Genomic DNA, 26089 nt, shown 5'->3' with positions numbered 1-26089 from the left:
AATTACTGAACTACTAACTTTTTTCTTTATTGATGGCTTAATTTCTTATTTTGACCCTCCCCTTTTTGTGTTCTCCCTATTATCTTTAATCTGTTCTTTTGTTCTGAACTAGGAAAGAAAACTTATGACTACTGCTTAAGGGGATCAGCTAAGTTCTGGATTCACTGATTTGTTTGTGACTTCATACATTAGTTATATAATCTTGAAGATATTTTAAAATGGTCATGCCAACACTTTCTTCTGTCCTGGTCCACATAACGCGGTGGAAGGTGTGGGTGGATTTAGAACATGCTTTAGAAATGAAAAGGAATAATTTATTTTCTTAAGTTTCTGAAAGTTTTGAATTTCTGTTCCTGAAAAGAGGTGAAAACAAAGAAATGTCTACATCCTATGATTTACTACTTGTTTACAGAACCCCTCACTGTGCTTTAAGTGCTCTCTAGACAGTCAGTGATATCTGTTTCTTTTTCTTCTGAGGTCATGGATAAGGCTAGAAAAGGATGAAAAGAAAGGAACAATAAATAGTGACTTTTTTAGAAACATGATTCAGCGTTATTCACCACTGGAGCAACAGAAGTGGATCTTTGAAGATAAGTATGGCCAGGAGAGGACTGGAACATGCTGAATTTATAACAGCAATTATATAGCATGTGGCAAGCTGGAATAAAAAAATATTTTGTTGGCTCAAACTGTTTCTGCTCCTCTGTCATCCGCACCCATTCTCCTTGGTCAAGACTTGCACTAGAACAGATGATAAAAGCTCTTTTGGGGCAATGCAGGGGTGATAGCTCTTACTATGTGGGTAGTATCTGCTCCAGGATTTTCACGTAGTCATCTGCCCATGAACCTGGGCTGAGGTGGACTAATGTTCCCAGGGGTAAGTATAGATATGATGCTCTGGTAGGTCAAAGGAGAGTCCTATTTAGCTCTCTTCTGTCCCCAGAAGTGTTTTCTGGCAGATTGGAGAGGAGAATAACAGTGGAAATGCCAAGTTCTCCCAATTTAGATGCATCCTATGTACAAGTAATTAGCAATATAGAAAGTTTTATGTGTTGCACTTTGTATCTGAACAAACATTTAGCCGCTATGGATTAAATTGGTCTTCATGATTTTAATTCCTTTTTAATCTATTTACATTTTTATCCTCTAGAATATAACTTGACATTTAGTCCCATAGTATGAGCTGTTTGGAAAAAAAACAAACAAAAAACCCCTTTTCCCATGGTTTTACATCTGCTGGATTATGAACACCTTGAGAGATCATTGGTGAATGCGTGTTGGGGTATGTGTAAACACTTCTCACATCTCTTGCAAAGACTTATATGTGGCTTATACAAAGGCCTAGTTTTTCTAGGGTGTCATTATCAACTGCAAACTTTATCTCAGTGACCCTTTTTTGGTCTGTTGTGAATGTGTTGAACAAAACAGATTCTAGCAGGGATAATTGTGATGCCCAGCTTGTAATACCCCTGCTTGTGGGAGCTGCCCTTCTGTCACAGTGATGATCTCAAGAATTGCAGAGTGGTAGGAGCCTCCACAACAGAGTGGTGAAAATAATTCATTGCCCTTTTCTGCCAGGGCTATGTCTGCTGTCAGCTCCTGTATGTTTTGATATTTATTGGCCTTATAGCTGTTAGATATCAAAACATTGGCCTTATAGCTGTTTGTCTAAATTGCTGGAAAATCCCTGAATCGGTAGCAATGTATGCCATGCATCTGAATGCAGATTTAAATTCTAAATAATTCTACAGACAACAGGTTTCAGCTTTAAGTATTCTGCCCTTGTATTATTGTGGGGATTTGCTTTGTGGGTGAATCCTAATTTGTGTGCTCGCAACTGCTATTCCTTGCTCTCCAGCTGGATTTGTCTTTATTTGACAGCTGATTCTCTTGTGAAGATGCATGCTGAAAAGCAGCCCTTGGGCTATAGCTAGGGAATTGGAGAGGCTTCTCTGTCCCATTGCTAAGAAGTGATGGTAAGTTGAGTGACCAGAGCACAATCATTGTTGCATCTTGGATAACATTTTGTGCCTGTGGATGGACATATACACCTACAGTGCAAAGATAACACTTTCAAAAAGGTAAACTGTAGTCTTGAGGGAATGGTGGAAGCTGGTGGCTACTGGAGAAGCTTGAGGATTTGACACAAGGAAGTTCTTTTGGGGTGCCCATCTAGAGATGCTTTGAAGGGCTCTCAGGCTTTAGGTAGTATATACCCTTTGAAAATTAATGTTCTTGAATATATTGGTCTTCAAAAATGAGAGATCAGTGTCTACACCGAAAGCTCTAGTGATTAAAATAAGCATTTTTCTAGAGGTTTGCATCTCTAACACTTGTAGGGCTTTCTGTCTTGCCTCTGTGCTCTTGAGGAGGATGCCCACAGGACTAGGGGGAAAGGAAACTAATGTGGCAGAAGAAACCCTTCACATGAAAATGCATTCTTAAGTTATCTGATTTGCTGTGCAATAGTTGTGCTTTGTACCTTAATTCAAGCTGGGCTATTGCCCTGTGGCATTTGCAGTTGTCTGGTTAAGCTTCCCACAGTGATTTTTCTAGTTTGTAATGCAATACAATGAAGAGACTTGCATTCTGTCAAGATGAGCAGGATCCCTCCTTGCGTGAGATTCAGTCTTATCTGTCATCAGTCAAATGAAATATCTGCTTTTGCTGAAAGAGTTCAAATGGGTCATTACAGCTTAGATCCCCCCGCCTTGCCAAAGCTATGCAATGTTAAGAGCTGTTATTTTATATGTTCCCCTTTAGTTTTAAGTTCCAGAAGGCTTCTCTGATTCTGTAATTGACAGACTTAGACCACATGTATACAGCTTACAGGCAGAACTGATTACCTTCTTACAGAGATTTTTATCTATGTTTGATATCTTTTTTCCTTATTTGCTATTAATTCTTACCAATACAAAAATAAATATCAAAATGTGGGAGACAGACTTTGAATGCCTGTTCAGCTGAGCTGGGATGACCCCTGTGCAAATAAGCTTTCCGTGATGTAGAAGACAAAAATACCATTTTTTACCATTTAAGTGTTGACAAGCTATTTTGTGTAGATCTTGCTTAAGAAGGATGAGAGAAAGAGTCCATGCTTCTCTGTTTTGATGTGACAGTAGAGGCAAAAATTCTTCTGTAGATACAGACTTTACAACACAGTTACAATGAAATATATTGTAACTACTGAAACTATCAAGATAGCTAGTAGCCTGGGAAAATAAGCTTAAATCAATTTCTGGCAGAGATTTCAAGGCAAACAGAATGCCAACAAACAGTGGTACTGGAAATTAAGACAGACATGAAAGCCTCTTAAATCAAACCTTCTGACCTGACAGAAAATCCTTGATGACATCACTCTGCAATGATTTTCCATGATGCACAATTCAAGTAATTCTTTCTTCTCTGTACATGTCCAAAATGTTAAATGCAAAACTGTAATCTTTAAGCTTTTTTTGTACAAGGCCTGTAAAATTGTGACAGAAAACAAATATTGATAGTTGTAAGGAGATTAACAAAATATACTTAACTTGCCAGATGGTCCACAATTACCAGTAATATTATTATTAACTTACCACTGTGGCTTGGGTTCAGCCAGGCAGCACCATCAGTGAGGATGAGTGTGTTATGCTGACAAGTTGAGTCTTACTATCATACCAGTGACATTTGTATCGTCTATAAAGATAGCAAAGCTGCAATTAATCCCAGATCGTTCAATAAATATAACATTTAGAGGTATACATACTAGGAGGATATGTTCCTCCATATGTTCCCCTTTCCGAATGCTGAATCAAAAATAACTAAGAATGTGGGTGGCTAACCAGGCTGTGCCAGTTAGTATATTAATCACAGATGAATTTCAGCAATATATCATGGTGTACATACCAGTATACTTTGTGTAATGATGGAGTAAAAGTCTGAGACAGTGTTAAAATGGCAAAACATCCCACATGGGTGCAGTAAAAGGTTTGTGCCATAGTGATGCCTTTGGTAAATGCCACATGGGCACTTACAAAAACTTTTCCTTGCAAAGCATTGTAAATGTAAATGTGCTGTAAATGTAAATGCTACAGATGTTCTTCTATAATCAGAACAGTAGTGGTGCCATGAAACATGCATATGTCTTGCAGAGGTCTGATGAAAAAGAATAGATAGAGTGGAAATTCTGAAGTCTTGAATGCCCTGTAAATTAAGAAAGTTTTCATATGCTTACTTCTGAACTGTATTGTTCTCCTTTTGGATTTTGTGCAAGACAAAGCTTTTAAGAAAAGAACATTTAATATAAGAGCATGTGAAATGAAAAAATCAGTTTAAAATTGAAACTTTCTGCAGTGTTTCTGAAAATTAGAGTATCATGAAAATAATCTAAGATAAAATTTTGGGGCCTGCAGGGCTGAACAGGAAGTGCCTCTGTAAATGCAAAAGGCAGCAAGGTGGAAGCAGGGACAAGCAACCCTGGGGCCATGTGGAAGCACTGTCCAGCATGCAAGGAAGGGGTTAGGGAAGCCAAAGCCCATCTGAAATTAGAGCTGGCAAGGGCTATGAAAGGCAGCAGTGGAGGCTTCTGCAAGTACATCAGCAGTAGGAGACTAGAGAAAATGTGGGGCAGGGACCTGCTGACAAATGACATGGAAAAGGCAGTGGTACTGAATGCCTGCTTTGCCTATCCGTACTGGTTAGCCTGATCTTCAAGAGCCTAAGGCTCCTGAGACCGGACAGGAGGTCCGGAGCAAGGAAGGCTTGCTTACTTGTGGTGGAGAAGGCTGAGGTTAGGAAGTACTTGATGTCACTGCAAAATGACTCTTAATCTTTGGAAGGAGGGTTGCTGAGGAGTGAAAGAAAGCACATGTCATATGTATTCTCAAGAAGGCGAAATTAGGGGTCTACCAGCTGTTGAAGGAGGAGAGGCTGAGGTAGGTGGAACTGTTGAGTCTGGAGTAGTGAAGGCTCAGGATGATTTTATCAATGTGTATAAATACCTCATAGGAGGGAGTAAGGAGATGGAACCAGACTCTTCTCATTGGGACTAGGGCAAGAGGTAATGGGGACAAATTGAAATACAAACAAATTTTCTTTATAAATTAAAAATACTGTGAAGGTGACTGAATGCTGGAGCCGGTTGCTCAGTGAGGTTTAGGGAGTTTTTCATCCCTGGAGATGCTCAAAAATAATTATCCCTGAGCAGTCTGTTGTGATTGAGCAAGGGGACTGGACTAGATGGTCTCTTCTGGATTTCCCTTCCGAGCTCAATACTCTGTGGTTTTAGAAGGCCTATTTTTAAACAAAATCATTGTATCAAAGGTTTTTAAGAGTTTTAATATGTGTGCCCTTAGCAATTCTTGTGCTAAAAATCAGGTACTGGAAGGTAGGTGTGCTTCCAGAAGTCAGAGTGTTAGGGTGATATGCTGCTGTTTTACAAGTCAGGAAAAAAAAGGTGAACTTTTTATTTAGATTCTAGGCAGGACATAGAGGGAGGGTCCATGCTGCTTGACTTCCTAGTAGGCATCCTGCAAAGTTTTCTAGTGAATTCTTCAGATCACTTAAATGAGGAGCTTGTGTTTCTCCAATGACTGTATAGCGTGTCTGATAATGATGATCTTCACATGAAGCTGTTTCAGACACTGCCCACTTGGTCATACTGTGCCAGGTTTGAAGCTTCTTTCTTGCTGCTGTTCTGACTTTGTTCACAAATGGCTCTAAATATTTAGCTCTACAGCTCTGTCTTCTTTTCTTTCTTTTTTCTTTTTTAATAGTACTTCTTTTTCAGTTGGAGCACAGTATACACTTATAAGAGGCAGCATGCTTTGAGATAAGCAAGGTGTTCTTGAGGTAGATCAGCCATGTCCTTGCTGCTTTGAGAGCTCTCCAGGAAATCTCTTAACATCCTAAGGCCAGGGAAGGTGGTCTCTGAAAGAAATAGGACTCTGCTTAATCTGACCAAGCTTTGGAAAATGGTGGAATGTTTGTACAATGCCCCTGGAAGTTCTGCAGAAGAATGCTGTAAGAAGTTAGAAGCTTAGGAAGTGTGGACTGAATGAATGGACAGTGAGGTGGATTGAGGACTGGCTGGGTGGCAGAGCCCAGAGGGTGGTGATAAATGGGGCTGAGCCCAGTTGGAGGCCTGTGGCCAGTGGTGTCCCGGAGGGTCAGTACTGGGCCCGGTGCTCTTCAGCTTGTTCATCAACGACTTCCACGTGGGCACAGAGCGCACCCTCAGCAAGTTTGCAGATGACACCAGACTGGAAGGAGTGGCCGACACCCCAGAGGGCTGTGCTGCCATTCAGAGAGACCTAGACAGGATGGAGAGTTGGGCAGAGAGGAACCTTAATGAGACTCAACAAGGACAAGTGCAGGGTCCTGCACCTGGGGAGGAATAACCCCAGGCACCAGGACAGATTAGGGGTTGACTTGCTGGAGAGCAGCTCTGTGGAGAGGGATTTGGGAGTCCTGGTTGACAGCAGGTTAACCATGACCCAGCAATGTGCCCTTGTGGCCAAGAAGGCCAATGGGATCCTGGCTGCATCAGGAGGAGCTTCTAGAGAGGGTCCAGCGGAGAGCCACAAAGATGCTTAAGAGACTGGAGCATTTGTCATATAAGCAAAGACTAAGTGAGCTGGGCCTGTTTAGTCTGGAGAAGAGAGGATTGAGAGGAGATTTGATGAACATGTTCAAGCACCTGAGGGGTGATTGTAGGGAAGATGGGGCCAGGCTCTTTTCTGTGGCGGCTGGTGACAGGACGAGGGGTAACAGGTGTAAGCTGAAACCCAGGCAGTTCCACCTCCATATGAGGAAGAACTTCTTTCCTGTGAGGGTGCCAGAGCCCTGGAACAGGCTGCCCAGAGAGGTTGTGGAGTCTCCTTCTCTGGAGATCTTCAAAACCCTCCTGGATGCCGCCCTGTGCCACGTGCTCTGGGTGTCCCTGCTGGAGCAGGGGGGTTGGACTAGATGATCTCTAGAGGTCCCTTCCAACCTTAAGCATTCTGTGATTCTGTGAAGTATTAAAAAGTTGATTGTGTGTAGTAGCATTGATATAGTAAAGTGGAACTTTTATGTTGAATGTTCACTTCAAGTCTGACATTAGCAAGTTAGGGGTAGAGAAAACATAGTTGAAGTTGCACTGTTTTTATGTCCTTGTTGTGGACATAGTGAAGGCAAGGATTAATAACTTGGAGCTGGGAAGATAGTCCACTGCCTGAAAGGGTATTGATGCTTGTAGTAATGGGAGTTCAGGCTGTAGAGATGAAAACTTCAATATAAAGTGGGGAAGTTGATGGCTGAAAATGGTACACGAGGTATAGAAAATCCATGCAATTTTTCAGTTATGAGTGAGTCCATGTAATGGTATAACTACTGAAAGGTTTATACTGACGTTTTGCTAGAGAGCAGCAGAACAGTCACAGATGCATGTTCTGGTATCTCAAGGAGACACTATAATGTCTCCTTGCTTAAAGTAATTCTGTAAATTATTTTAGAGGAAGTAAGGAAACTGAAGTTGTTTTCAGATATGAAACTACGAGATGACAATTGTTTTCTTCTGATGATTTCTGAGTTGTTTATAATAAAAGTGGGTTGGTAGGTTTTCAGTCAAGAACATTTTTGAGGAAACTTGGTGAGAACTGAAATGTTCTTGGCATAGAATTAATGCAGTTCAGACAGTCCTTTGTTATGTTTGGTGTATGTAGGAAACTTTCTCATTTTTTGGACATCCGTGGCCTACCTTTGCATGTCGCTGCCCTTCTCCAGTTATTTGCGTCTCCGTGAATGGAATTAAAATGCTAACGTATCTCAGTGTAGAGCAGTGATGAGAGGGGTCTGGAGAGTGCATGGGGCTGAAGCTAGAGCTGCGGAGCAGAGAGGTGATGCTGCCCTTGAGTACCCAGAGGCCCTACCCCCAGCCAGGCACTTTCTGGAGTTGGGGGAATGCAGAAATAAAAGACATTTGTTTGGGAAGAGGGTGGTGCCTGTTGTTGGCATGTGTATTGGCAACAGCACCCCCCGGGTGAGAGTGGGATGTCATTGCCATGGGGCAGGAGAGTCACCTCAGTGGGAGCTATGGCCAATGTTTGGCACTGCCCTGTCAGGCCTGGGGCTCTGGGAACAGTGCCCATCTCAGCATTAGAAGTGTAAGTCACTAGCCATGTTTATTTTAGTTCTTTGCTGCATCATGAAATATGAAGGGTATTGAATTATATGAGTATATAATGTATTCTTACCTACTGTCCTATATTACCCCAAGAATCTGTAAATTTAAAAGCACTGAATAAATGTATTTCAGTAAGTTCTAACATACAAATCTGTCATTATGATTTCAGGAACATAAAACTCCTCCTTTTTCTTTTCAGACATTTTATCAAATTCCATAGTTGGAAGAAAAATACCATGCTGCTTTAGAGGCTATAGAGGCATAAAATAGTTTAACTGTTGTTTCCGTAGTCACTGTATTCATGACTGTTTTCCTTTTTTCAGAGGTGTTGTTAAAGTTGACATAAATCTGCAGAAGGTGGATATTGACCAGTGTTCAAGCGAGGGGTGGTTTTCAGGAACTCACAAATGTCATCTCAACAGTTCTGAGGTAAGTGCGTGAAGGAACTGGCCTGCACCTCAGTAAAAGAACCATCTTTTTGCTATAAATTTGTATAGTAAAAATCTAGTGGTTTTATGGTCTTTAAATGTGATTTATAGACTAAAGAGATCCTTCTGTGCAGAGTATAATGATATACCTGATTTTTAAGACTGCCCTTGCTTAAGGAATATTGGCATTAAATAAAACTGAATCTAGCTTATTGTGCAGAAATTAGCTGGAGGGACAAAGATATCAGTGAAATGATTTATGAAGTTCTGCTTGCAAGTCAAACTATTATTTTACACATAGAATAGTCTTGTAAGAAGAGTCTATCAGTTTTGACTGCATAGATCTGTGAAATACAATAAAAGTGGTTGAAATGCTGCTTGTATTCAGAAAAAAAATACTTAGGCTTTTGGAAGCCTAACTTACATGGAATATCTTGCAGAACTGGATGTTGTAATTACTTTTTATTTAATAGAAATCCAACATGTTGACAGAGCTGGCTGAATGTTTCTGTTCACCTCCTTCCTGCTTCCCCTGTCTCCCAAAGGTCTCTGTCTGGCTCTGCCTGTTACTGTATCATAGATCACTTTGGCAGGCCAGTTGTATGGATTCAGTGAAACTTTAAAACCAAATTGCATTCAGTGATTTTCCTTTTGTTATCATTATACCTCACGCACTTGTGTACTTTCAAAAAGGACTAAGATATAGGGAGATATATATCCTTAAGATACAGAGAGTTAAAAAATAGGGGAAGCTGACAGCTATATATATATATATATATATATATATATAAAGTAAGAGACATTATTTTTTCATGGTACAATTATCAAAGCTAAATCTGAACTTAGGGAAGAGTCAGTTTTAATCAATTCATTATTTTGGGGGGACAAGAAAAGCTTTAAATTGTTGTAAAATCTTTTTTCATTTGAAAACCTGACTTTTTTTTCTTGGAGGTAAAATCAAGCATTTTTCGTTAAAAAACACTATATTTAAATATAGTATTTCTTTGGGTAGAAAAAGGGTTTTATTGCTCTGTTGGTTAATAATTAACTTTACATTCTGAATTTGAGGAGAACATTTTCTTCAGTATCGCATGTTTCTTCTGCAAAGAACATACTGTTTTCTGTGATATCTGGTGAGCACTGCTTTTAAGGTGAACTTTATATTGTAATATTATTGTGCATTTGTGCAAGGAATGCTTGCAAAAGCTGAAATGTCAGCAGAGGGTTGGGATGCTAAGTTGCACCTCTTCCTGCAACCGACAAGAAAAAAAGAAGAATCTTAAGAATAAGAAAAATCCAGACAAAAGTAAAATGAATATAATGAAGTAGTGGACTGCTTTAACTTTTGCGGCAACTCTGCTGGATGGGAGCAAACTTAGCTTGCATTATGTTCAAAGACACAATTACAGACCATATTTGTTGTAAGGGACTCCAAATCATGCACCATATCTATAACATCTAGGAAGACAGAATGAATGTCAACCAAATCGGCTGTAATTCCAAAATCCAACTCAATGGAAGTCCTTAACGGTGCCCCTTAGGAGTGGAAAAAGCTGCTCACTCTGGAAGCAATTTTTGGAGGAAGGGGGAAAAGTAAAAGCCTTTCTTTACTCTCCTAGCTTCACTTTTATAAGGCTAAAAGCTAGTTTTTATTTCTCTGTAGAATTCACTCTGAGTATGAAAAGGGGCTTTCCTCATGCATATGACATTTATTAAAATCTATTTTCCACTTGATTATTGCACATGAGGCAAGTGGAATATCATTTAGGAAAATGGGTGCTGAAGAAGACTTTAATAGCTACAGGACTAGCAAAATATACTTTATTTCCACAATTGTTATATTTCAGTGGGAAAGCTGGGAAATTTCACGTCTGTGGTTTAGCCTTTTACCGTGTCACAAACGGGTGCCTGGGAGGTGACTGCTGTGGGCTGCTGATTCCGGGCTGGAGCCCCTGCCAGGCGCAGAGACTTGGTGCTGCTGGAGGAAGGAGCTTCCAAACATCACAGGATTCTCACTCCTGAGTGTCCTGACTACAGAGGGGATAATGAGTGTTGTTTTTCTGCCGAGTCAGTGTTTAACATCTCTTATACTTAAAATACCTGCAATGGATCAGTTTTTCGTGTTGAAATTTGGTGTTTGTTGTAAAGCTCCTTGTGCCAAAGTGTATTTACAGAACTCTTATTTACAATATTCATTGATGCTGTTGTCTTTTGTCTTTTGTCTTTTTTTTTTTTGGTCTCTGTTTATTTGGTAGAGTGTTTTCCTTGTCCTTGAGAGCTAACAGACTGCTGTAGAAAGTCTTCAGCATGCTGCTTTTACACAATACTTTATACTTTTGAGTCCCACTTGATGTGTCACCGCAGTGCCAGAGCTGGTTGGTGATATTTTGGAGAACAGGAAGTGTAATGCTTGCTGACGTAATGAAAGATGTTCTATTTTTCATATTGGAAGGCTGTATGTTTCTGTTTTAGTTAGCTTACTGTGGTACTATAGCCCATAAATGAGTTCCCATGATGTAATAAGGAATTAAAATGTATGTTCCATGGTGGAAGTTCTATTCCTCACTGACACAAGAAATAGGAATTTCCTTGGGCGCCCCAGCAGGCTGCACTGATTTTACTACCTAGATCTTCATTGTGTATTTGGGGCATTTGGACATCTAGTGACACCTAGATGTAAATGCTCAACCAAATCTCAAACCAAATCCCTCCATTAGATCTGCTTAAATGTGTATGTGCAACTGTGGGAATAGGAATTCTTCAATGAATGATGCTGTGTCTGTGAGATGAGTTAATGTCCACAGCTTAAGCACTTAACGTGGAGTAGGAAGTGACCACGGCCTCGTTAATGGCTTTCCAGCCTGTGTGCAGAGTAACCATCTGCCAACTGTGCGTCCCGCTCCATGGCACTTAAAGGGCAAAGTCACCAAGAGTCTGATGGCTATAAGAAGGATTTATAGGTCACACAAACTTCTCCTAGAATGAAGCTTGCCAGTCGGGAGTGCTTTTCCAAACTCTGAGGAGGAGAGAAGCCAAGTGCCTTAGTAACATCAGCGGTGGGGTGGGAAGTTGCTGGAGACTCTGTGGAGGAGCAATTTCTGTGCTCTGTGGCCACCACTTTAGGAGAGGTCAGCCTGGTGGGAACCTCCACTTTGTCTTTGCAGACAGAGAGCCCATATGCTGTGTTTCATGCTTAGTTTCTTAGGAATCTACCCTGCAGAGCAAGGATAAATTACATGGTTGTGCAATAATACCTATCTACTCAGTGTGTCTTATAAATGCTAATGAAATAGTGTTCTCCATCTTCCCTTTTATCATCTTAGAGCTACAGAAGCACCTGTTGATGCTGAAATGTTTTGTCCCAGATTACAAATTCTTCAGCAGAGTGGGACAAAAGTGCAGATCTCTGCGTTTTCAGTAGAGTAACTGTTTTGTTTCTAAGTTAGACTGGCTTAGTGACTTGAGCATTCAGAGTGGTGTGTACCCCTGCACTACCTTTGCTGCTAGGCCCAGGGACCAATATCATTAAATATGAGGCATAAAGTCCAGTATTTCAGAGATCCAAATGCTCTCTTCCATGTGTAACACTAAGGAATTCTAAGCGACATAGAAGAAGGAAAGGAGCAGACTTATAGAACAGACAGAAGAAAAACAAAAATTTCAAGTTAATAAATTGCTTGCTGCTTTATTTTGTACTATAGTTCCATCTTTTTTACAGCGGCTAAAATCTACTGTGCAGTTCACAGACAAATTTTACTTTAGGAGAAGTCCTGAAGTATTTATCATCTAGATAAAAATGAGTTGTGGTCCATTATAGTGAATGAAAGCATGTTGGGGTTGAGGAAACCAGTGGTGGGTATGTACTGAGGCCAGACAACAAGCAGGAAGGAATGGATGGGACCAGAATTTTACTTTTCAACAAGTTTCTCTGTTGATGTACTGCATTGCTGTGCTGCTGGTATGGAGTCATGAGGAGATGCCAGTATTGCACGATGGAGAAAAAATATGCTAATCCATGCTTGAAAGAAAAATAGTGTATGATTAGGTAATTAAAGAATATTATGGTGCAAATGCACTAAGTGTTTAGACATCCTGTTCTTCCTCTAACTTCCACCTGTCCTTTATCTCGCTTTATGTATTTTGCACTCAAACACACAAGTAAATTCAAGGAACAGGAACTGTAACCTAATTTTAAGGTGACTGCCTAAATTATTGTTTAATGTCATGTTTCCTCCTGATTCGTTCTTGTTTGTGCCCAGGGCTCATATATTCCTGATGTCAGAGCAGCCTGGATGAACTGAGAGCGCAAGGGTGTCCTCCAACCGTAGGATGACTGGAAACTGCCCAATTGGATTAGGCAGAAAGCTACATGAGGCATCGCAGGGTGAAGCCAAACTGCAGCAGTGGTCAAAGTCTTTCAGCTGTGGTTTATTTTATTTTCTTGTTTTCCTATTCTGTAGCAACCAGAAAGGAAGGGGGTGAGACACTCCACTGGAGAGTGTCCTGGATACCTTCAGATTCCTGGGTTAGCTGTACTGAACCCGAGAGATCATCATTTCTCAAGTAGAACTTTTTGGGAATAAGAGATTATAACAAAGCTGAAAGTAAAGCCAGAGGTGTAACAGAACGGAAAACACAGATGCATGTCAGAGCTCTGTGGTTAAATCCCAGGTATCGTGTGGCACAGTGACTGCTCTAGCCCCGTTACGGTCTCCCCCAGCTCCTGCAGTGACAGGCGCGCAGTACCGCCAGCAACTGCTCTCCCTGCGTGCACGTGGTCCCATCTTGTCTGCCCTTGTCAGCCGTGAGGTCACTGCAGGCTGTGCCTCTGGGCCACCACATCCCTATAGTGCCCTGCCATGGTGCTCCCGGGTTTGGTAAGTCCTGGGGAGCGCCCTGGGACAACCCCTCTTCCAGGGATGGCCCCAAGCAAAGGGCTCTGCCTGTCTGGGGCTTTGCACAGGTGCTCCTGAGCCTTGCAAGTGCGGGCAGTGCAGGGTGGAGCATGGAGAGCTGTATTCTCCCTTGTCCTCTACCTTGGCACTCCGACAAGGAACAAAATATATGGGCAGAGGATTTGGATTTGGTGGAGCTGTCATGGACAAGGTGAGTAATATCTGCAGACTAGAAAGAATTCAAAAGAATTGGGCAATTCTTGGGAAAATGAGAATTTTCCCAATTCTTGGGAAAAATGAGGCAGATAATTTTGAAAATAAATATGGCTACCTAATAACAAGTCTAAAATCGTTTCCATTGTACAAGAAAGACTCATTGTGAGGAGAAAGAAAACCTGCAGATTTGAATCCTTCAAGATTTTTCTTTTAACATACTGAATTACACCTTCTGTACATGCTGGCAGCAGCTGCTGGCACTTCTAGTAATGACCTGAGAATCCTTGTTGAGACACCAGCAATAAAGTCAGGGCCGGGAGGAGCGCCGGGTGTCTGAGGAAACCAGTGAGCGCAGCCTGTCGGCTCTGCCGCCCGCGTCCCAGTGGCCGCAGCCGCCTGTGCAAACTGCGGCGGATTCCAGCCTCTTCCATCCCTGATGAGGCTGCCAACAGCCTGTAGCGCGAGGCAGGCGCAGCCGACATCCCCTTGGGCTTCAGAAGTATTCCACAAATGACAGAGTGCAAACATATCTAGAGGGAATGAGAGAGGCAGAGTAAACAGAAATGCTGCATTTGTCTGTGTATGTACAAAAATACCTATGCCTGCCGAATGGGTATTTAATCAGCACAAATAGCCAATTGCTGAAGGAAATTAACAGTACAGTCCTTTTTTGGTTGTTTAGCTGGCCAGAACATCTTGAACTATTGCATTTTATTGTACTGTACATAATGCTACAGGCAGCCAAAACCTGAAAAGGTAGAAGGATTGAGGGGGGTTATTATTCTCAGGTATTTTTTGCCCTATCCACTAGGAAAAAGATATATTCAGAATGAGAAAATTTGGGGGTGGCGGGGGGGAAGGCAGTGTGATGGTGATGTGATTTCACACTGAGAAGGATTTGCAGAATAAATTTAACTTTTAATTTGAAAGCAATCATCATCCTTGAAGCTATGGATTTCATCCAAGATATGGCAAGAGAAATACCCAAAGTAGGATATAAAGCATATGCAAGGATATACTTCCTTGTAGCAGAAACCAGGATCTTTTAGTGGTGGAATGAATATAGTTACCCAATACTATATCAAATCCTCCACTAAGTAAATAATCTTAGAGTTATGGGAGCATCTCTTGTTAGTACTTGGATAAATAAAATGCAGCTAGTGCTTCTTGGAACCGAAGGCAGGCAGATATATCTGTTCTGTCAGCCTGATGGCTGCTCATACAACTCTTGAGTATTTGAAGAGCATTCAGTAGACACAAAGAGCATTTCAGATGCTATTTTAAAAATAGCTTTGCATCATCTGTGTTTGTGGGAAAAGTCCCTCTCTGACAGGATCCCAAATCTGATCTGGCACTCCCCCAGACAATTACATAAAATGAGGTGGAGGCTTGTCAGAGCTTTCAGTGATAAACAAGGTGCTATGAGAATCAACTTTCAGCTGGGAGAAGAGCCGGGTTGCTTAGCTACAGACAGCTATCTTTGCCTTTTTAGAAAAAAATCTTGAAGGCCGCTGTGTTGCAGGAGTTAAGCTTGGCTTCTTAATACTTTCCTCAAAAGAAAAGAGTCTTTGCCACAATTGCTTTCATCTTAGGTAGCAGTGTTAACCTGGGTATTGAGTGTTCATCTAGGTCAGTTCTATTTGCTGCTCTTCTCCTTTCCCCAGAGTTAAGAAGTAGAAAGCAAGGAGTGATTGGTTGAATGATGCTGACTGAGAGAAAATTAAAATAACATGACTGTATTTGTTTCCTTCTGCAGTTGATAGGCAATCATGGCGTTGCATCAATTACTGGTGTTTTCTTCAGATCTGTCGCTGCAGCTTTCTCTGCTGGAGAGCACATCATAACATCAGTTGATGCTGATTAGCTTAACTGGTGATACAGTCCTTGCAGGATGAGATGCAGTGTTTTTGGAAGTAGAAGTCAGCCTTGCTCAATTTGCAGAACCTAGACATGTCCTCACAAAGGTCCAGACCAGATATTCTCATTTCATGTGAATGAAATGACAGTCCAGTGACTAATGAACAAATTTTGAAGGAACATCTTCATGCGTTCGTTCTGGGGAAGCACTAGTAGCTCACAGTTAGGATCCTCTAGTCTTTGCTTTCAGCCTCTTTTGCTTTCTTACTGCTCTCTGTATGAAGTTTTCTCCTGTACAGCCAAATGTTTGAAGTTCACAGGGGAAAAAAAGGTAGCATTGATTTTTCAAGTTGTAGACTTGTGTTCTGTTCTTGCAAATGTTTTAGACACATAGAGAAAAAGGTTTCTTTGGACAACTCTTTGCATCTGTCTTGGAGGAAAGCTGATGGGAGATGGGGTCATTTTTCCCTACAGTACAAGTGACCATTGCAAGTGGGATACCAAAATAGAGCAGACAGGGCAGATGAGGCAGGGGGCATTCCTGTCCTTTCTGCTTTGGAGGAAAGCATGTGAAACTGTGTGGAAAAACTTGTGCAACAGCTGTGGATGGTGGCGAAATAAGTCTGCCCATTATCTTTGGGAATGAAAGAGTTAAGTGCTGGGAGCCCAGAAGCTAAGTTAGCTCTGGGGAAACTGGGGCAGAGTGTGACTGGTGGGAGTGAAGGGAAAGCCATGGGAGGATGGATGTGGGATGTGGAGGCCTTCCCTCTTCCTTGGAGAGAGACTGAGATATTTTCTTCTCAAAGCTGGGGCAAGAGATGGGAGAGTAGGGTCTGCTGGGAGCCCCAGCAGCCTGTCCAGCAAAGAGCCTCAAGCGTCTAGGCGGGCTGGGCTGCGGCCCTTGGCATCTGGGAGCTGCCTCGGTAGCAGCAGCTCTATCAGATCTGAGCATAAACAGGGCACAGGTTTATTGGGGCTTTCAGCTGTTCCTCTCCATATACTGTCCGCAAAATGTAGCATTAAGCATAGCTATAGGTGAGATATATATATATGGCACTTCAATACTGAAGTATCTTGGCTCTTGTGTGAGATTCGGTGTGTTAATTTTGCAAGATTCATAAGTACTCCCATAATTGGTGAGGCAATAAAAATATTGTTAACCTCATTGTACTGCTGGGATGCTGAGGTGTAGCAATCATCTCTAAGCTGACAGACCTGTGGACTCAAACCAAAGTTTGAAGCAAACTGAGCAGGAGCCTGGAGTGCTGCAGCCAGGCGGCATCATCTTCAGATGGGGCCTTGGGGTGCTTCAGTGTGCAGCCACCCCACACGTTTGAAGCCCGCAGGAAGAGCAAGTCTTGTGATGTCTCTTGAAACCTCTGAGCTGGGGCTTAATTCCAGCTCTCAAGAGCCATTCACAAATCTAAGAAATTGATTCAGTTAGTGATCTTCCTTTGTGATAGCGTCCTGATCAAAAACCACCCCCCAGGCGACCTCCTGCCACCCGCCCGCGGTGCCGCAGCCCGTCCCGTCCCTGCGAAGGGCCCGGGCCTCAGGCGGCCTCTGCCGACCCCCTCCCGAGCTGCCTGCTCGGCCCTTCGCTTGCTCAGTCCGTGTGCGGCAGCGGCCTCGTTGGTAGAGACGACACAAAAGCTCTGCTTGCACAAATATTTTGCAGTGAATTATTTTTCACTGAAAAAATACGGATTTGGTAAACAGTATATACTGTTCTCAGACAAAACCTATGGAAAAAACTTGTTGCCCATCCTTTTTTTTTTTTTTTTTTTTTTTTTTTTTAAAAAAAAACCTTTCCTTTTCTTCCTTTTTCTTTCCATTAAAAAAGATGGAGCAACTGTTCCTCCTGCCTTTCTTTATATTTCACGATACCCGCACAAGAGACAAGTTTAATTTAGCCTTGAGGAGAAAGTTCATTGCATTTTCTTCCCCTCTAACAAATTAAAATTAGATTGAAAACATATTAAAGATCCCCAGATGAAAAACTAGAGAGAATAACTACTGAGTTCTCATATTCAAGCAATATACCGTGCTGAGGTAATAGCTTTAATGGAAGCAAACTCATTTAGTTTTATTTTTTGCAGGAGAATTTCATAGCACTCGATATTCAAATGCTGTGAGTTTTGTTGGTGACTTCTGGTAGGAGATGAATTTTTTTTTTGCAGTGTGCTTGCAGATGAAATGACCTCCTTTTGCTTCTTCGGTACTTTTGTTTAGATCCCTGTAATTCATATGATTTTTTTTTTCTTCTAGCTTGCATTTGCCATACTGTAAACTGATGATTCTTATGTCATCCATTCGCTGACCTGTGGCCAGTCTTCCAGCAATTGCTTAGTCTTTGCTATCCTATACAGTCTCTCCTATTTGTGCTTCTTCATCACTTGTAACCCTATCTCTTTTTAGAGCATGAAAAGTTAAGCAGTGCTCCTAGCATGGAAATTCGGAGTATTTGATTTTGAATATTTGATTTTGAATCTATTATTTATACTTAATACCTTGGCTAGTTTCTAATTTGTTACTGAGGTTCATCTTATTACTGCACTGCTTATTCATCTCCTGCAGGGGTTTTACCTTTATTTCTATCAGTGGAGGAGGAGTGAAAGACAAAACACCTCTGCATACCATCCTATGCATGCAAAGTTTTGAGGATAAATAAGGTATTTGATATCTTTGACTCTTCCTGTTGCTCAGAAAGAATACTGAGGAAAAGTAGATGCTGCTGTAGAGGCACTTGAGACAATTTTGTATTTGATTACTGCACTGTTTTCTGCTTAGGAAGAAGGATTTGAATTTGTCTGCAGTAATATTTGTTCCTTAGATTTACCACAACTATTAGTCGCAGGCCAGTCCATTTCTCCTTATTCATGTAAAATAGTAGGATTTGCTTATGGACTTCTGGACTTCAGAGTAAACTTTTAAATTTTTTTAATAACAAAATCCATCTAACCATTCTGTTAGTTTCTTCTTAGTACTTTTTCATCTTTCTAAGATGATTAGCCAGGAAGAAAACCTAATTTCTACAGCATGGTGTAAGTTTTCATTGTAATATAGGCAAAGTGAGTGCTGTAACTTTTATCCAAAATAGTTGTGATCTCAGGTCTATATTTGAAAACAAAGCTGAGAAATGGGTGGGCCTGACCTGAGAAACGAACTGAACTGTCCCTATTGCTTATAAATTGCTGGAGGGTGGCGGGAGTGGATCCTTCCCCTCTGCCCAGCACTGAGGAGCCACAGCTGGAGCGCTGGGTTCAGTCCTGGCCTCCGCAGTACAAGGCAGACATGGACATACTGGAGCCAGTGCGGTGAAGGGCCATGAAGATGATTAAGGAATTGGAGCATCTGTCAAGTGAGGAGAGGCCGAGATAGCTGGGAGTGTTAAACCTGGAGAAGAAAAGGCTCAGGGTGATGAATATCTGATAAGAGGGAGTAAAAAAGATGAAGCCAGACTCTTCTCAGTGGCGCTCAGTGACAGGACAAGAGGCAATGGGCAATAGCTGAAATACAGAAAATTCCACCTGAACATAAGAATTAATACTTACTGTGAGGGTGGCTGAACACTGCAACAGGTTCCCCAGAGCCTTGGAGATGCTCAAAACCCAACTTGACACTGTCCAGGACAACCTGTTCCAGGTCATCCTGTTTGAGTCAGGTTGGACCAGATGTTCTCAGAGGTTCCTTCCAACTTTGGCCATTCTCCGTCTCTGTGATTGTCTCCCCTTTCTCTTCAGTCTCCCTATTCATTTTTCTTCTGTAATTTATATCTGGAAGATGAGGTATCCCTTCTGAGCCTGTTTTCATGCTTAAATGGAGTGAAACTTACAAAAACAGTATATTTTCCAAAGTTAATTAAAAACTATTAATTGGGAAATAGCTGTCAGGCAGGAGCTGAGAAATTTTGTTATGTTAAGGACTGGTAAAACTAGATTAAAAATGTATTTTTGAGAAAGTTCTGGAAGGTGCTGGAAAGCCTCTTGATGATAACATTTTGAGCAACAATAGAAATCTGCCAGAGTCAGTGCCCCCCAACTCCTTTTTTTTCCCCTCTAAAATATTTAGAAAACTTTTATCTAGCTCCATCACTAATTATATCTATCGTATATCACTGAGCAGTTCTCCTAATTTTTAGCCGTGCTGAGCAGTTTTAGTTTTTCTTCAAAGAAGTCAAAGCAGTAGTACAGAATTTGTAAACTTTTGCTTATAAAAAAAATTCTGTATATAATGTGTTTATATTCCTGTATATAAAAGATGCAGTACAAATTTACTTTAAGCATGTAATCATGTTTTTTAAATTATGTTAGTGTTTATCATCTCCTCCAAAATCTGAGCTATATATATTTCACATGAAACACTATAATAATTTGTTAGTCTTTCAGACTATTTTTGTATTAAAAAAAAAAGTCCAAGGCTAGTATTTTCTTTTTCCTAGTATTGAAACTTTATTTTGAAGTTAAGGAATCTTCTCCCCACCAAGAAAAAAGTCTCATAAGTTAGTCCATAGTAAGGATGGCTTTCCAAGCAACCAAGTTATTACTGCGTAGTCACTGTAATTATAAAAATCAATCTTTATGAAGTACTATTCAGTAAACCAGTTAAAGAGGAAGTCTTTCCACAAGTGTCATACTTACTTCGTTTTTTGCTGCTACTGCTTTTTCCACATGTGATGGAGACTGGCTTGTTATTTTCAGTAGATTCCTGTGGCTGCTTTCTGATAGTACTGAACAGAAATGATACTTTATAAGTTATTCCTGTTACAGGTAGAAGCTAGAAATGTTTTCTTCATCGGTCTTGTCATTCTAGGAGACATTTTATATTTTTATTATTGTACTGTAGGGCCACCAGTTTTAGAGAATCTTTCCAGTTGATATTTATGTATCTTTGTTATTACACTGTTAGACGATTGAAATATTTGAATGCTTGGAATAAATAAGAGATGTATTGATTTAGAAATCTTAAATTCTGACTGAATTTTTCCTAGTCCTTTAGTTAATTCTATGTTTAAGTGTTTATATGCGTATTTTTAAATATGAAATGTTACATAAGGAATGAATGGCAAAGTTAGGTGTGTGGGAAACTCCGAGTGAGTCAGTGGGATCCCATGGCTGAAGAAGGTTCCCTTAAACTAGGGTTGCAAGTCTAACGACTGAAGAATAGGGGAAGAGAAGGAAGGCTTGAAGAGAACATATTCTACACAACTCTTGAATTATATAGAATTATATAATATGACAAGAATAGCACTGTTAACATAGGCTCTGTTTACAGTGTCTTTCTTGTCTATTGCAAGCATCTGATAGGGACATCTGTCTTCATCTCTGCTCTTATTTCACTCCATTTGGCTTCCTCAGAAGATATAAATACTGTTGAACAGTATTCATTTATTATTATTGTTATTATTTCTTGCCTTGATTAAGTCTCAGTTTGTGCTGTGCAAGTACCAAGATGTTTATCCATTCAGATGTTTCTTAGCTGTGTGATTTCTTAATAATAACTTTATGTTAGGAATTACTGCTGCACTCTGGAGTATGCAGACAGCTCTCACTCCTGTGCTGTAAATGCTGGTTTAATGCTGAAGAACAGAAGCTGCAACCTGAGAGCTCCAGAGAGGAGTGGAGCAGCTGACCTGTTGCCCAGGGCTTCAGAGGGGGGCCCTGCTGTGCATCCTTCCATCCCTGTATTCGGCTTTTTTGGAGTATCCTCTGCAAGGAGGCAGTTTAGATGTTGGAGGGAGAAGGACAGCAAGTGGAATACGTTCTTCTCTTGCAAGAAAGGATAATCAGCTCAGCCTTCAGTGGATCGTGCCTCCTTTATCACCTTCTCGGCTATTATTGATCTCCTTGTTCAGTGTAACAGCAGGACCAGGAGCACTCTCAGCAAGTGCAGCTCCGGGGCTGCGCTCAGAGAGCTGAGGTCAGCTCCGTTCCTGGCAGGTGGGTGCAGCCTGCCCTCAGGGACACCTCTGAGCTCTCAAAAAAAGGGTTTTCATTTCTACTGCCTTTTTTTTTTTTTTTAAAGGAGAACCCTTTTATTTCCCAAACTAAAATAACCACTTGTTTTGATCTCAGGGCTTCCTTTAATTTTTGAAGTGCCCTCAGGTGGTGATCATATTTTGCTTTTCAGGAGGAAGCTTAATATTGGTGGTCAGCACTGAAGTGACTTTAATGTCTTCTTGCACTAGAAATTTATTGGAGTGCAGATGGAATGTGAGTCTTCTCAGCGCCTACTGCAAAGGGACCTTGAGGCATTTGGCCTATCTGGATGTTACCAATAATTATTATAGTCTCCTGATACAATAGTGTGATTAGGATAATGTGTTCCTATCCATTATAGAAAAGCAGTAAATAAATAAAACAACAAAGAAACTTTCCCTTAAAAAAAATTCCAGAGAGATGTAAAAGTTTGTGTTATCGAATCTACATTCTTATTTAAATGGAAGTTTCTGGCTAAGCTTAGAGGTGACTTTAGGCTTGTCCTCCTGGTCCTGGGCAGTGTGTAGAGGCGAATAGCGCTCTCTGCACCCCCCTTTCCCCTAAAGCTTGCTTTGCTTTCGTCCTCTCTAGATGCAACTGTCCGGAGAAATATTTTGGATTTTCCCTCATCTTTTGTTTCTAGCTGTGTTTCTGATCTCTTCTAGGTTGCCTTCCTATTATTTCTCTCTTATTGCTTTCCTATTGAAATCTCTTCTGGTGGCTGTGGGCACAGAGGAGGGTGAATCGTTTCATCCTATGTTCCTTGGGTCTCACTGCTCGTTCAGTTGCCGAGGGCTTTTTCTGTAGGGTAAAAGGGACTTCTCTGTGTTGTATCACTTGTGGAGAGCCTTCTAAAACAGACAATTCTGCACTAAGTCGGGGCAGTTTTATTTAGGCTAAATCCATGAGAGGGCTAAACGTTTCAGAGCCCATTTTCTTTTTCTTTCAGGCACTTATTTCTGTGAAGAGGACAGGAGTATTAATACACATTAAAAATATTTTTTTCTTAGAAACTTTAAAATAGTACTACTCTGTAATGGATTTCATTAAGATGAGACTTGACGTGGTTGCTTTAAAATTGCTGCTCACTCCCGTGCCCAGCACAGGTTGGTCAAGAGACCGAGCTCAGACAAGTGGCTTCAGCTTTAAAGTCTCGACTCTGCAAGGGGAATATGTAGAAATGGCAGCATCTTTCTCACCAAATCGTCAGCTTGTGTCTGTTTTGAACCAGGTCTGCTCACGTATGTGGAATCTTTTTAACACAGCAGAAAAAAAAACAGAGATATGGGTAGAAGAAACTTTTTTTTTTCATGCATCTTACCTTGGCTTGCTAACTTAGTGGACAGTTAGGAGCTTTAATTCACAGTGAAACTCAGGGAAAAGTGTCCCTCTGACATCTTTGTGCTTTCTAAAATAGCCCTGCTACATTTTGTTTCCAGCATTGATCTTGTCTTTATTTGTTATGCTTCATTTGTGGTGAGATATTAAGCAGTGCTTTGTAGCTCTGTGATAGTGAAGTGCAATCTGCAGAGTTTGTGTAGGGAAGCCCTGGACAGGTCAGATTTTTTGCTGCCTGGAGACAGTGTGTAAGAAAGAAAGGAAAAAAAAAACAAAAAACAAAGACAAAAATAGACTTTGGATACTTGCCTGGGACTGCCAGTTTGGCTTTGAAGAGGAAAAGGTACAGACACATGAACTGAGAGTTATGGGCAGTATACAATCTCATAATGACAGTCTTAAATGCTCATTATGCAGAAGATTAAAAAAAAAGGAAATATTCGTCTGAGGCAGGCAACCAATGCTGGTTGCAGATTCATCTCAAAACACATTGGCCAGACACTTGTAAGAGAAAAGTCCAGTTTCAGATGAGCTGATGCTAGGCTTTAAGTCTGTTTTTTTTTTCTCCTTTCCTCCTTCCTTGTGTTAAGTAGATCCTCCCTCAAACCACTGCTAACTCTGTTTTCCTGAAATTCAGCACAAGACACTCTGCTCTGACTGAAAGGCAATATATATTTGAGGCATGCGAAGTTATCATTTATCAAAGTGTCTAAAGATATTTACAATATAGTTTCCAAAATGCATATTGTTCAGTACTTCTTCAAGACAGTATTGTTATTATCTATTGCTCTTCCTCATGAAGAATTACAGTGCTTTCTGTTGTCTCTGTCAAAATGCCATAAACTGGCATTTCAAATTGGATAGTCCTGAATTTGGAGGCAGCCCATAACCTGATTCTCATAGCCGGGGCCCCTGTGTAGGTGCATGAGAGCATGAGATGAAGGTGTGTTCTCTAACTGGATGCTGAATGGGAGAGTTGCTCTAGTTCTAGTGAAGACAAGTGTTAAGATCTCTTTCCAAAAAGCCCACTTATATTGGGGAAAATGTGGGACAGGTTTTACATCGCAGGTACAAGGATTGCAGACATGTTTATGTCATGTAAGTAAATGCTGCTAAAAGCAATTGTAAATCAGACTTAAAGAATCTGCAGTCAAATAGACTCAATTTAAGCTAAGGAAAGAGGATAGACTGATGTGAAAAATCCTGCCACTTAATGGGAAAGGGTCAACACTTCCTTTTTTTTTATTTTTTATTTTTTATTTATTTTTTATTTTTTCCCCCAGTGGTGGTTTTTTTGTTTTGCCATGGATCGGATTACCAGTGACAAAGCAGTTGCTTAGGGCAATACATACAGAGTCATTAAGAGTAATGGGGTTGAACTAGAACCAAATGGGTAGTTTTGGACTACATGGTCCTTATGCTGGATGTTGGAGTCATGGTTGCTGGCAGGAAGCTTGGAAATAAACTGCTTTTTATATCATTGTACTGAAAATATTTATAATGACTAAAGATAAAATTTGTCGAACTACTTGATCAAGTCCTATGCATTAAAGTTGTGATATATTAACCTAGCTGTTGTGTAAGGATGGTGATTTAAAAATTACTTTGTATTTGGCTGTGCTTAGTCATGTTGGAAGTGATTAAAGTATTTATGAGTATTTATGCCTTAATTGCTGCTACTTGTAAGTGAATTCTGAAAGAGAAGCCTTGTGCTGCTGTGATATTGCCATATACCTTGCTATGGGTTGTTGCTGTGTGGAGCAGCTCAGATCATGAGAAGATGCTTTCTTAGGGCACCCCGCCCCGCACTGGAACTTGAAAATTCAGGTAGAACAATATTTTACCTGATAAAAACCAATGGTGCTTTCAGGTGTGAGAGGTAATGAAGAGAAGAGATCAGCAGGATTCTCAGCAAAAGCACAGATAAGTGTAATGAAAGATAAATAAGAGGAGTCTCTCACCTGAGGATGTAATTATTAGAGAGGGCATGGTAAGGATATTAACTAAACAAATCGCATGATGAAACAGCCATTTTATTAAATATCAAATCAGTAAACACTGAGAAGAATGCAGCTGCTAGTTTAATTGCTTGTATTCAAGATAAGTGAACCATTTTTATTTAGCATAGCACTACCTAGGAAGTGGCTAGAACTTATACCTTGGAACTTATAGTCTGGATTTTAAATTTAGACTTCCTTGATATATCAACATCCTTTACTCAGTGAAAGGAATGTGTGAGAGACGGTCAATTTCTGCTGTCACAGGAGACCAGGATTCCTCAGACAGCAGAGCAGGAAGCTGTTCCCATCAAAGATGGTAAGGAGCACCTTTTGGGTGCATCAGGAATGTTATTTGATCCACATCTGAGCTCAGGGCTTTCCAATGCACCTTACAGACCTCAGGAGCCAACCCTGCCAAAGCACATTCCGCAGGCCAGGCAGTCCCTGCCAGCCACAGGACCCGTCCTTGGAGCCGCAGGCCGTGGTCCTGCGTCTTTAAGCACCACCTGAAGAACCACAGGAGTCTGCCAGCTGGTAACTTCTGTGCATGTTTTTTGATGAGGAAAAAAACCCTGCAATCCCCACAATGGTTGAACATTATGATTTGTTTAACTCCTTACTCACTGACATTTTGCTACAGAAGTTCGTGCTGCTGAGTCATTTGTAAATCTCAGAGCTCACAGCTGAAGATGCTAGCAGCAAGGATTTAAGTCTGAAAGGATGTACAAAGCTATTCTTAGTGCAGAAACAGAATATAAACTTCTTTCTCTTAAAAGCACCTTGAATTAGATAATATTGAAAAAAAATATTTCTTATCAAATTTCTGGTTAATAATAGAGGATTTTTTTCAGTTTAAAAAAACAAAAGCATTCCTGCAACAAATAATGTACAAAGAATGCTATCAAGAAAATAATACTGAACTAAGCAAGAGTGGGTAGAAAAGCTGGTTGCAATTTCGGAGGAAATTCCTCTTACTGAAAAGAGGCGTTCTGTACTCAGAAATGTCTTTATATTCCTGACAGATTTCTGCATGACTATGTTATTTTATGTGAAAGCATTTTTCAGCTTTAGTTGAGAAACTGACAATCCTTTCCCCTTTGCAGAATATCCCTGCAGAGTGGCTGCAGAGAGGAAGCTTAGCTCCTGATTTCGAAGTGAATGTCAGGCTTATAAGAGTAGTTAAAAATAAAAGATTAAAATAGTCATCCCCTCCCAGTTGTTTTTGTAGATATTG

At 40.7% G+C, this 26089-nt stretch overlaps 1 protein-coding gene across 1 annotated transcript in view; it reads left to right on the top strand.

The window, feature by feature from the left end:
* Positions 1 to 26089, top strand: part of GPR158 (G protein-coupled receptor 158) — a 184749-nt gene that overhangs the window by 5480 nt on the left and 153180 nt on the right. The window contains exon 2 of the mRNA XM_088534014.1: positions 8467 to 8572. Within this exon, the coding sequence (XP_088390140.1) occupies positions 8467 to 8572 (106 nt within the window). The remainder of the gene's footprint in view (positions 1 to 8466; positions 8573 to 26089) is intronic.

The sequence above is a fragment of the Tinamus guttatus genome, unplaced genomic scaffold (genome assembly GCF_059628265.1).
Source record: "Tinamus guttatus ecotype Peru unplaced genomic scaffold, ASM5962826v1 Tinamus_guttatus_pri_ptg000530l, whole genome shotgun sequence".
NCBI lineage: Eukaryota > Metazoa > Chordata > Aves > Tinamiformes > Tinamidae > Tinamus > Tinamus guttatus.
This window is presented reverse-complemented; position numbering and strand designations above follow the sequence as displayed.